The following is a 13,235-nucleotide window of genomic DNA, read 5'->3' as shown; positions in this document are numbered from 1 at the left end:
CCACCATATTTTGTGCCCAGGGACCCCCACCAACCTTAATCTGGCGCTGCATAAGGGGGATAGAATTTTGACACTGGGTTCTTTAAAAACAAGAAACAATCTATACTTTCCTTCCTCTGGTGCTCCTCTAGTAACCATCATCACTGGTCTCTGTGGGTATACAGAAGCTCAGTAGTGGCATCACTACTATTGAAATTAACACATATTAAATAGGACTGAAAGAAGACGCTGCATAAATATTTCATAGATATCCTAGATATGCCTTTACATTATTGTACAGAAGCAGCAATTAAAAAGGGGGTTCCTCTACTATTTGGACAAATATTTCACCTGTTTCGTTCGATCTCTGCATGAAGTTGTGCAGCATGACACCAGTCGAATGCCCCTGTACGTCTGTCCACCCATCTCTTCAGCTCCATGATACATCTCTCTTTGATCTTCAGAACTATAATGTGTTTGAAAAACTCACAGGCTGAATACAGATGATGAATCATGGAACCCTTGCTGAGGTCTATCATGATCTCTCCTTTAATATGACCTGTAGGAAAAATGCATTTCAAAACATCAAATATACTGACCCCTAGACTAGTAGTACAGTACATTTATTGCGTTGTCATCCATGACTTAGTGCAAAGTGCCAGTGCACAGGGTGAGCAGCTACCACATATAGCAAATTTCAAGTGTAACACAGGGCTAACACCCTGCTGTAACAATTGCAGAGATTCATCTGATTTTGGGTGTTAATGCTTTAAAGCGGTAAGCGACTTCACCCAATTTCTGTTATGTTTGTGCAAGTGTGAGGGGGGACAAGGTAATTTACCAATTTACATCTATTTCAGGGTGCGTTCACACGTTGCAGTTAAAACTGCATCGCAATCAGCTTTGAGGTGGTTTTAGGTGCAGTTTTGTCAATTGAACAGATGAAAGACATGAACTGAACAAGTGAATTTGATTTTGAAGGGGAAACCTGCTCCACAAATGTCATTCACTCGTTCTGTTCATGTCTTTCACCTGTTCAATTGACAAAACTGCACCTAAAACCACCTCAAAGCTGATTGCGATGCAGTTTTAACTGCAACGTGTGAACGCACCCTAAAAGCTTAGAACCACTTTATTGATATGTAAATTAAAGCTCCCTGTCCATTTCTGACCATAATGTGGTAACAGATGGAGGGTCATGTGATCTGTCCATGAGCAATTGTCCTTGACCTTATGTTCATAAATACTATAATAAGGTTCTGGAAGGGTGATTGTCTACATAAGAGGGGGTTAATCATACAATACTACCGCAATTTGACAGTACTAAAATCTGTAAAAACCAAATTACAGGCTGTCAATGGGTTAAATACAAGATAGGTTCCATAGGTTTGTTCATAAGTTGAATTTGTATTTAAGTTGAAACTGTATATTTTATATTTGTAGATCCAGACAAAATGTTTTATTGCACCAGTGACAACACCAACACACTACAATAACTTATTATTAAAAGACCACTTTTGTAGTCCCAAAGAGTACTATAAATGTAAAAAAGTTAAAAAACACAAAATGTTAAGAATAGAGATGAGCGAGCATACTCGTTGCTCGGACGAATATCTCGCCCGCTCGAGAAAATGGTATCTCCCGGCGTTTTGACTTTTGGCGGCCAGAAACAGAGCCAATCAGAAGCCAGGAGACTCTGCAGTACACCCAGCATCGTGTGGTACACTTACATGTCGATAGCAGTGGTTGGCTGGCCTGATCAGGTGACCCCGGAATATACTAGCGCCTGCCCACGCTGCTCGGATCATTCTTTGCCTGGATGTCGTTAGGGATGGAGCTGCTGCTGGTCAGGGATAGCGTTAGGGTGTTTTATTAGCTTACTGAGTGATTCTCCAAGAACCCAACAGCCGTTATTAGGGCTACATTAGCGTTTATCAAAAGTTAAAGTAAATCCTTTTGTGTGCTGTCAGTGTTGGTTAGAAGAAACCAGCCATAGCAATCATCATCTGAGGTTGCTGTCTGATTTCTTCTGCACATTTTGTTTTATAAAACAAACAAAAAAAATAATTACAGTTTTTATTTCTCTTTTCTCTATAAAAGAGCCTTTAATTTGGAAAATCTTAAACCTGAGGGCTAAGGGTAGAGGACGAGGGCGTGGGCATCCAATTACTGCAGGGTTCAGAGACCATGGTCCTGTGCGGGGTGAGACATTACCTGCTGATGATGGAGCAGGGGAACGCCGTAGAGCTACACTCCCTAGCTTCATGTCTCAACTTACTGGGCTCGTGGTAGAGCACTGTTGAGGCCACAACAGTGCGAACAGGTGATGTTGTGGATTGCGGACAATGCTTCAAGCGTTTTTTCCACCAGTCAGTGTTCCACGCAGTCCACCCATGTTACCCAGGTGAGCACTCCTCCACCTCAACCTCCTTCCCCCCAGTCTGCCCCCTCTCAGGAAAATTTGGAATTTTATCCGGCATACTCTGAGGAACTGTTTTCTGGACCCTTCCCAGAGTCACAAACCACTTGTCAGGTTGCTGCTGAGCTTTTTGGGTGATGATGACATTGGAAGAAGTGTGTAAAGAGGTGTCGGACGATGAGGAGACACGGTTGTCAGACAGTGGTGAAGTTGTTGTCATGGCAGGAAGTCCGAGGGGGGAGCAGACTGAGGGATCGGAGGATGATGAGGTGACTGACCCAAGCTGGGTTGATAGGCTGGGTGAAGACAGTGCTTCTGAGACGGAGGCAAGTCCTATACCATAACAGGTTGGAAGAGGCAGTGGTGTGGCCAGACGCAGAGGCAGGGCCAGAGCTGGTGCATCAGAGCCAAATGTGTCAACTACTGAAGCTCCCGTGGCGAGGGCTAGATTTTCTGAAGTCTGGAGGTTCTTTAAAGAAACACTGGATGACCGACGGACTGTGGTGTGCTACCTGTGCCACACCAGGATCAGCAGGGGTTCCTCCACTACTAGCTTAACCACCACCAATATGCGCAGGCATATGAGTGCTAAACACCTCACTTAATGGAACCAAGGCCGTTCACCTCCGGCCGGGCCCACCACTGCTCCTTCCCCTGTGTCATTTGCTGCCTCTGCTAGTCAGCCCCCTGCCCAGGACCCCGGCACAAACACCTCCCACTCAAAAACCACAACTTTGCCTCCACGATCCTCCACAGCGTCCACCAATGTCTCCATGCACAGCGTTCAGCTGTCTATACCCCAGATGCTGGAGAGCAAGAGGAAAAACAGTTCCACCCACCCATATGCCCAAGCCCTCAACGTCCACATCTCCAAATTTCTGAGCTAGAGATGGTGCCCTATAGGCTGGTAGAGAACAACACCTTTCGCAACCTTATGGCGGGGGCTGCCCCTCGGTATTCGGTCCCCAGCCACCACGACTTTTCCTGATGTGCCATCCCAGCCCTCCACTAGCACGTGTCAGACAACATCATCCGTGCCCTGACCAACGCCGTTTCTGACAAGGTCCACCTAACCAAGGACACATGGACCAGTGCTGCCAGGCAGCGCCACTATATATCGCTGACGGCACATTGGGTTAACTTGGTGGAGGCTGGGACCGAGTCTGACCCTGGGGTCGCACATATACTGCCGACGCCGAGGAATGCGGGACCTACCTCGGTCATTGTCTCTCAGGCCTACTATGGCTCCTCCTCCTCCCACCCCTCCTCCACCTTCTCCTCCGAATTAACATCCGTGGGCATGGCGCCATCAGTCGGTAGCTCTAAGCGCAGCAGCAGTGCCGTCGCTAAGCGACAGCAGGCGGTGCTCAAACTGCTGAGTCTACAATGAGCAGTGGACGTGGATGTCTGATATCTGTCAGGTGCTGAATAACTTTGAGGCGTCAACACAGATGGTCAGTGGTGATGCCGCCATCATCAGCCTCACCATCCCGCTGCTTGGCCTGTTGAAAAACTCTCTGGTCAGCATGAAGTCGGAAGCTTTGCGCTCGTCACAAGAGGCGGGGGAAGAACATTCCCTTGTTGATTGCCAGAGCACTCTCTGGTCTGTTTCTCGCGTGTATCGGAGGAGGTAGAGGAGGATGAGGAGGAAGAGGAGGAGAATGTCGGCGAGACAGAAGAGGGGGCCATTGCTCAGTCCTTATCTGTTCAGCGTGTATGGGCAGAAAAAGAGGAGTTGGAGGAGGAGGAGGAAATGGAGAGTCAGGCCAGTGAGGGGAGTGAATTGTTGCGCGTTGGGACTCTGGCATATATGGCAGATTTCATGCTGGGCTGCCTATCCCGTGACCCTCGAGTTCGAAGAATTTTTTCCAGCACCGATTACTGGGTATTCACTCTCCTGGACCCACGGTACAAGCAAAATCTTTCCACTCTCATCCCTGTAGAGGAAAGGAGTGTGAGAATGTATGAATACCAGCAGGCCCTGGTGCACAAGCTGAAACAGTCTTTCCCATCTGACACCGCTTGCCGCAGAGGGCGTACTTCTGCGGGACAAGTAGCGAGGAAGAGTAGGTGAGCAGGCAGCTTGTCCAGCACTGGCAGGGGTACGCTTTACATGGCCTTTGCCAGTTTTATGTCACCTGTCCCCAGTCTCGGCAGAGTAGGGTTGATCTTTACAGAAACATGGTGAGGGAGTACGTAGCTGACCATACCATTGTCCTAAATGATCACACAGCTCCCTACAACTACTGGGTTTCAAAGCTTGACATCTGGCCCCAACTGGCACTGTACGCCTTGGAGGTTCTTGCCTGCCCTGCCGCTAGCGTGTTGTCAGAGCAGGTTTTCAGTGCAGCTGGTGGCATCATCACCGATAAGCGTACACACCTGTCGACTGACAGAGCTGACAGGCTGACGCTTATGAAGATGAATAAAGCCTGGATTTCTCATGGTTTCCATTCTCCACCAGGTGAAAGCAGCTCAACCTGAATAATTCTCATGCATGCACTCCTCCTCCTCATTCTCCTCCTTCTCCTCCTCTTTGTAAACTAAAGCAGAGGCAACTGGCTATTTTTGCCAGGGCCAACTGGCTCTAGCTATAGTACTCTATCAATTTAATTTTTCTGGAGGGCCACCTACCTGGTCCACTGTTTTAAAATTTTTTTGGCAGTGCCACATACAGGTACACTATCCATTTAATGAAGGGCCACCTACCCGGTTCTCTGTTTTGAAGACTTTTTGGGAGTGCCACATACAGGTACTCTTTGGATTTAATTTTTCTGGCGGGCCACCTACCCGCTCCTATGTTTTGAAAACTTTTTTGGACTGCCACATACTGGCACTATCCAAATGTAATTGTCTCGTAACAGCAGCCTCCACACGTCCACCATTTTGGCATAATGGTGCGATTAGGCATTCTCAGAGCAATTCATGCATGCTGCCCCTGCTGTTTCCTGTCCATTTCCATGGTGTTTCCATAATTTTCTGAGGTTTCCAGGTTTTTGGCCAAGCTTCCCTGTGCAGAGCCTTGGTCCCTTTGAAAAATGCTCGAGTCTCCCATTGACTTCAATGGGGTTCGTTATTCGAAACGAGCACTCGAACATCGGAAAAAGTTCGACTCGAGTAACGAGCACTCGAGCATTTTAGTGCTTGCTCATCTCTAGTGTTAATACATGTTGGCAGAAGCACCGAGAGTTTATCTCAGCATGTCAGGGTGTATCTGCATGTAAACATCTATTAATAATAATACCTCTGATGATGCACTGTTGATGTACGGTGCAGAAACTCATTAGATTATAGTGATGTGAGCCTAACTGAAGGAGGGTAGTCAATACAGCCCACCTTCAGTGATCTGATTGGCGTCGTTTTACTATTTGTGGAGTCAGGGGAATGCAGACATGAGCAATACTCTGACGTCCACAATATATTAGCCTGCTCAAAATATAACCTAGGCAATATTCAGGCTATGATGACAAAAAGGAAAAAAGTATTTTCAGCACACCAACAATGAAGACGTTGCCGTGTCTGGCCGGTCGCACGGAGTAAAGCAGTCGGGCCACTCCGAGTGAATCTGGAAGGAATAAAGTAGACACTCCAGCGAGGGCAAAATGAAAAATATCAAAATATATTGGGGAAAAACATATTAAAACCTAACGTTTAATCGTATGGTTAAAAAGCCATGTGCACATGGAAGAGAGAAGGCCATTGACGCGTTTCGGAAGTTACTCCTTAGTCATAGTGGCGTATACACGTGTGGAAACAATCGGCATTTAACAGGTAAGGAAACACCTACATAGGAGGGATTAGGGAAATGACGTAAAGTCTTACTCTCCCGTATGGGAACATAACATGACAGATGAGAATAACATCAAAAGCATAGATTATAATGTTAATAAAAATGCATAAGGTCCGATCTTAGGTTTAGACCGTAGGGGTGACTGGTGTTAAGAGTTAATATCCAAAAAGCTTCTCTAGTAAGCAAAATTTTTCGCCAGTCTCCACCCCTTTTCAGTGCAAAAACCTTTTCTATGATCGTAGCTGACATATGTGTAAAAGAACTATTATGGACGTTTTTAAAATGTTTGGCTACATTAGAAACATTGCGGAAAGATGTTTTGTTTGCATCATTCATGTGCTCATATAGGCGTATTTTAAATTTTCTGGTTGTACAACCTATATATTGTAAATGACAATGGTTGCAACTGATGAGAAATACTACATGATGACTATTACAATTGACATATTTATTGATATGATATGTTTTGGGATCCGGATGGCTGTAGCTATAGAAAGTAGTGGTTTTAGACATAATTTTGCAAGTATTGCATCTAGTTTGACCACATTTATAATTGCCTTTCAAGTCCAGCCAGGTGGATATATTGGTACTTTGTGTACTGGAAAACATATTGGGTGATACCATGTTGCCAATGGTAGTAGCTCGTTTGGCAACAAATTGAACTCCATTGGACAATAATTGTTTAACTATAGGATCCTGGTACAGTAATGGCAAATTATTGGAAATGATGTTACGGATCTTAGAAAAATCTTTGCTATATGTGGTACTGAACACCAGTTTATTTTTAGTAGAATCTTGTGTGCGGTTTTTACAAGAAAATAAGTGTTCTGTACGGGGTTTGCTGGCTACTATGTGTTTGGCTCGTTCTAGGGTATGTGTTTTGTAACCTCTATTTTTGAACCGATCATCCATGATTCGAGTTTCTGATAGATACTTATCCTGTGTGGAACAGGACCTGCATGCCCTAATGTATTCGCCCACTGGTAAATTTCTAATGATATGTTGGGGATGACAAGAATGGGCATGAAGTGTTGTGTTACCCGAAGTAGGCTTTCTAAATAAGCAGGAGGAAACAGAACGTGAGGAACTATGACTAGAGATGAGCGAGCACTAAAATGCTCGGGTACTCGTTATTCGAGACAAACTTTTCCCGATGCTCGAGTGCTCGTCTCGAATAACGAGCCCCATTGAAGTCAATGGGAGACTCCAGCATTTTTCAAGGGGACCATGGCTCTGCACAGGGAAGCTTGGCCAAACACCTGGGAACCTCAGAAAAGGATGGAAACACCACGGAAATGGACAGGAAACAGCAGGGGCAGCATGCATGGATTATGCAAAAATTATGGGCAACAGCAGGGCCATGACAGAGTGACTGAATAAGGCTAGATAGCATCTAAAACATGCAATAATTGACCCTGACACTATAGGGGACAGCATGCAGAGGCAGCGGCAGCAGTGGCAGGCTAGAGAGTGTCATGGCGACATACCCTAAATGGACTCAGGTTTCACCAAAGGAGGTGAAATGATTTCCTATGTGAACAAAAGGTTGACGGTATATTTAGTCGATAACACAGCATGGTGGTGACATAGTGACCAAGTTCCATAACGTATCTGGTGAAACACCCGAAAAATGAGCCTGACACAGCTCTTTTGATAAGGGGACGACATGTGGAGGCAGCCATGGAGACGACTTCCATGATTAAGAGCGACAGTATGGGGCATTCATATTGCGCTGCTATGATTGCAACTTCAGGTCTCCAGCATGGCGGCGACAGATGGGCCGAGTTCCACTATGTATCTGGTGAAACACCTGAAAATTCTGCCTGACACAGCTCGTTTGATAAGGGGATGATGTGCTGCATATCCTCTCGTGCTCCAGCGTTTGGGGTATAGAGAGTTGAAATGAGACATTGGTGGACGCTGTGGAGGATCGTGGAGGCAAAATGGACAGGAAACAGCAGGGGCAGTGTTATATTTGAATATTAAAGTATATATTGGGATTCATATAATATGGACACTCACATAGCTTGCCACCAGATAGACATTGCCTGAAGCCTTGGAGTGGTGTCATAAAAGATTTGGTGATTGATCATGGGTCACCTACGTGCCCTTTTCTCAAGGAATATCCTGTGCAATCTCCACAGGAAGGGTTTATCCATTAACTTGGGGCATAGATCAAAGGCATCAATATCCTGGTGCTCAGGAGAGCTGTATTGTTGCAGGCCCAATTCTATTAACTCAGGAGGGCAATAAACAAACATCTGGTGTGAAAAGGTAATACAAGGACACTTTCCCAGGGGCAGCCTTATTATGTCAGGTGGGCAATAAATACCATCCCTGGGAGGTCACCCAAGCCATTTGGGACAAAGGCCTGAGGAAAAGATACCAATTCCAAGTACGAGAGCGCCATCCTGAGGAAGGAGTAAATGACAACACCAAGGAGGCCAATATCCTATTACCGGAAGCTGATTGGCGACAAGTCATCATGAAGGCCGGAAGATATCCAAGTAGGGGTGGAGTCATGAGCATCTGTGGGTGTGATTGTGATAACAGTTGAGCTATACATGTATAGTCAAGGAGTAGTCTAGTGCTAACTTACTAATGCTGGACTAATTATATAGTCTTGTGTCTGTTAGTCATGTAGTCTGAGTTTGTAGGCAGATACTGTGTATATCTGTAAATCCCAGAATAGGACATTGAGGAGGCATTTTATCTTGTATTATTTCCTTTTTGTACTTTGTCATCTTTTATACCTTTTTAATTAAATAAGCCTTTCTCCAAGTTTGGACTCTGCATCTTCAAGGAACAATTCTTAGTTAGAGCAGGTAGAAGGAAAAACCCACATATTACATTTGGCACCCCAACGGATCGTGGAAAACAACATTCTGCGAAGAACCCAAGAAGTTCCAATCTACTGCTACCAAGTTCCTGACATCCAAGGAAGATCCAGACCAACAATCTTCAAGGCCCAGAACAAGGAGAAGCATCGGTGAACAAGTACCACGCTGGTTCGTGAATACAGAAGACACCTGAGACGCTGACCTGACATTCTGAGGGATACTACATCAGTGAGAGGACGCTCTTAATTGGTGAGTATGAATGTTTCTATTTGGGATTGATACATGTATTGTGTTTTTGTATTGTGTTTTTGTTAACTGCACTGTGTTTATTTGTTAAGTGTTAGTCTGCTAGTGTCAGTCTAGTGAGTTAAGGCCTGTTTTTGTTGAATTGTTTGCCGGCAAGTTAGGGTTAATTACCCTGGTGATTGAAGTGCTCATAGGATCTAAAGGATAAAACCTGACATTTCTGAGAACATAGTGAGATTGGGAATAAACCCTGAGTCTTGTGTTATTGTTCAAAAGGGAATCAATTGTGGCCTGGATCGTGAATCTTGTTTGTGGATCACTTGTATGAGTTACGGTCAATCACGTTATAGTCACGATACTCTAATTGATTGTTGTCTTTACAGTGTGACGTAGGGAGGATTGAAAGAAATCTGAATCCCTGTTAAGTGAATATCATTCACTGGTCTGTGTTTTTGTTTGTTTCTGTTTGTTTCTGTTGTTTGTTTTAACTAAGTGTCGTAGAGTGGTATTGTAGAAGAAACATGGAAGCTGTGAAAAAGTTTTTTAAGAAATGTACCTCTGTCTGTTATGTGACAAGTGCAGACGATGATACCTCATATCAGTTTAATGACCTTACAAAACAAAGTAATGAAAAAGACAGCAACAGAAGGTCAGGAGTAAAAGTAAAGTTAGTGTCTAAGTTTGTTTCTAAACTCATAAAAAGGAAAAATATTAAAAATCAGGAAAAACTGCAATGTCAGTCAGAGAAGGCTCAGTTGAGAGATGAGCAAGGAGAAATTCAACCAAGTGTTAATGTGGTTATTGCTAATGTGGTAAAGGAAAAATGTGAATATCTGAGAGATGAGGGAGATATTGTCCAGCAGAATTGTGATCTGGGAGATAAGCTGGAAGAGTATGATACAAGTTGTAGACTTAAAGAGCAGCATGTTGTGTCTATAGTAGAAGAAAAGGATAGAGACTATGGGGCACATTTACTTACCCGGTCCAGTCGCGATCCAGCGGCGGGTTCTCCGACGCTGATTCGGGTTCTGCTGGGATTCACTAAGGTCCGTGCGCCGATATTCACCAGGTGTCGCTGCTGCGCCGAGGTCCGCTGGGGTTCACCTGCTTTTTTCTGGTGTGAGTGCTTGATCTTGCGACACAAATGGCTTTTTAAATTCTGCGGTTTTTCCGAATCCTTCGGGTTGTCCGGTGGCCACGCCCCCTGATTTCTGTTGCGCGAAAGTCGGCGCGATTGCGCCAAAAATCGATCGCGTGCACCACAATTCCTTGAAATACAGCGCAAAGAGGAAATATTCGGGAAAAACCCGACGGATTCGCGGCTGCGGACCCTTAGTAAATGTAAACCCTTAGTAATTAAAGATCAGTTACATGATGCCAATTTACAATTGTTGCAAAAAGAACAGTGTACTGTGAATGTGAGTTTGGCAGTAAAAGAGAATCACAGAGAGAGCTATTGTTGTGGTGATGAGGCCTGCAGGTCTGATGACCAGGAGAACACAGAGCGGAAATGGGGGGTGGAGCAGCCTATCTGTAATGCAGAAGAGCCAGAAGCACCTCCTAAGCAAATGTCCTCTCTATGTACACCTGTATCAGAAGAGAATAGGCATAGAACAGGTATTTTGAATTTGAATAGTGGAGACCTATTACAATCAGGAACTCTGTCTATACCAGTTAGAACAAATCTGTGTCAGGTATCATCTGTTAGTCCTTCCAATAAACTGGAGTCTGTTGTTCCACAATATAGTCTGAATAAAAGAGATGAGCGTGCTCTACTGTGGGAATGGCTCCATGCTCAATCTGGTAGTAAATTACAACCCCCTAGGGCAGTGATGGCGAACCTTTTAGAGGCAGAGTGCCCAAACTACAACCAAAATCCACTTATTTACCATGAAGTGCTAACATGGCATTTCAAGCAGTAACTTATTGCTACCTGTTCTTCAACAACATTCAATTGTATTGGCTCTTAAGGCCACCAATAGAGTTGAAAGAAGGAGGGCAAATTCAGACCATCATTGTAGCTTTTCTCCAGGAAGAATGGTGAGTCCAGCAGAAGGACCTCCAAAGACAATGCAGTTCTGTCCACTGACCTCACTTTTCCCACAGTTCAAACAGCCAATGAAATGTCGCTTTTAAATAGCTCTGAGAGCAGTATCTCTTAAGTTGCTTGGGACTGCAGGAAGATTTGGTGGATTTGTAGCTGTTTGGTGAAATTGGGACAATGGCCTGAGTGCCCACAGAAAGGGCTCTGAGTGCCACCTCTGGCACCCGTGCCATAGGTTCGCCACCACTGCCCTAGGGAAACTCCTACAGGGCAAACGATGATGACAGAGTTAAGGAGATGCATAGAGGTAGTAAAGCTCCAGACAATACAAAGTTCAAAAGGGGGGGATGATCTAATAAATGTTTGCAGTAGTTATTTAACTTTATATACTGCCATCTACAAGTGTCTTGACATGTCTCAAGGAGAAAGCAATTTTGCAAATTTCATGACTGACAAATACACTTTTGTGGATTGTCCAACAAAGGTTTCTTTAAAGAATGCAGGTTCCTATCAAACCTTTGTAAATAGTTTGGAGAACTGGAGTCAGCAGACCAGTCAATATATTAAAATTCAAGAGAAGTTATTTAAATGTGCAAACATGGGTCACTCTATAAAAGGTTGTAAGAAGAGGGGAGAAGAAGAGTCTCCTCATGTAAGCCTCCCAGAGGAGGTTATCTGTTGTTATTAATCTTGTACAAGTTTTGTCTTTCAGGGAAGAATGAAAAAAAAAAATTAAGGAAGATCAAGATCATCTCATAACTAACTTTATTTTCCCTTAAAGGCATTTACTAGGTGGTGGTAGAGGAGCTTACTAAATTTTTACATTTTTAAGAAGTAATATACAGTCAGTTGGTCTAAATTAAATTTTCTCTGAACACCTGAATGTTTAGCTGAGTACGATATATTACCATCTGAATAAAGGACTTATTTCCATTTGTGAGGCAAATATCAAGGTTGGGATCTATGCATTTTTATTTGTTTACTATCACACCCAGTTGTGAAGGGCTGTTAACAGGACACAGTCTGATCTGTGAATGTTTGCATATTTCTGAAGTTTTTTGGTGTACTTGTCTCACTGGTAATTTGGTTTTATTATTATTATTATTTGTTTTTCAATTCATGTTCCATTATACCAACAAAGTAACAAAGTAAGGTAAGGTGTTGAAAATGAAAACAGCATTCAGTTTGAAATTTTTATGTTATGTATTTTTACTTCTATTAATTAGGAAAAGTTTTGATTTTTATTTTTAGTTTCATTTGCTATTATGAAAACTCTATTCAGTTTAAATGTTTATTCCTTTAATGTTATTATATGTGTGTCAGTGCTAATGTTACCTAAATCATAAATATTATTGTCATAATTTCCATAATAGCATACTTTGAGATTGATGTTCTTTGCTGAAGGTGTTAATGTAGTGATTGTGGAATTTTTTTTAAGCTGACTACCCAACAAGTTTAGGATATACTCTGAATCATGTAAATACCCTCTATTTTTGACTGATTCAAATGAATCCAGGAGTTCACCGAAAATATTGTAGTTTCCATACAAGGAGCAATCGGGGACAAGGGGAGACATTTAGCACAATATTGGGTGGTGAAGGAACAGGGATGGGTTGCACCTATGAAACTGACATTAGTGTTTTAAGAACTTAATGACAATCATAGCACCAAACAGTAAGGAAAGTTTTGACACACAAAGGGAGGTCATTGAGGCAATACTCTAATATAGGGTCACATCAATACAGACGTTTGTATTGCAGCATATTTTATGTAACATTTGAGGTGAGTTTTTGAAAGTATTGGCTGGGATGAATAATTTCTAAAGAAAAAGTTACAATGAAAAGAAAAGATGCCACTATCATCACACACTATGATTAGAAAGGGCTTAGGCAAGTTACCCACTTATTAGGGGAGAAC

General features: G+C 43.4%; 1 protein-coding gene across 4 annotated transcripts in view; it reads right to left on the bottom strand.

Moving 5' to 3' along the window:
- LOC140135199 (nicotinamide N-methyltransferase-like) overlaps nucleotides 1-13,235 on the bottom strand; it is an 81,083-nt gene that overhangs the window by 11,438 nt on the left and 56,410 nt on the right. For 2 of the 4 annotated variants that reach the window (XM_072156351.1, XM_072156352.1), the window contains one exon: nucleotides 331-538. The exons of the other annotated variants lie outside the window; for them this stretch is intronic. In XM_072156351.1, coding sequence (XP_072012452.1) covers nucleotides 331-538 — 208 coding nt within the window. The remainder of the gene's footprint in view (nucleotides 1-330; nucleotides 539-13,235) is intronic. 4 annotated transcript variants of the gene reach the window in all.

Source organism: Engystomops pustulosus, chromosome 6 (assembly GCF_040894005.1).
Source record: "Engystomops pustulosus chromosome 6, aEngPut4.maternal, whole genome shotgun sequence".
NCBI lineage: Eukaryota > Metazoa > Chordata > Amphibia > Anura > Leptodactylidae > Engystomops > Engystomops pustulosus.
This window is presented reverse-complemented; position numbering and strand designations above follow the sequence as displayed.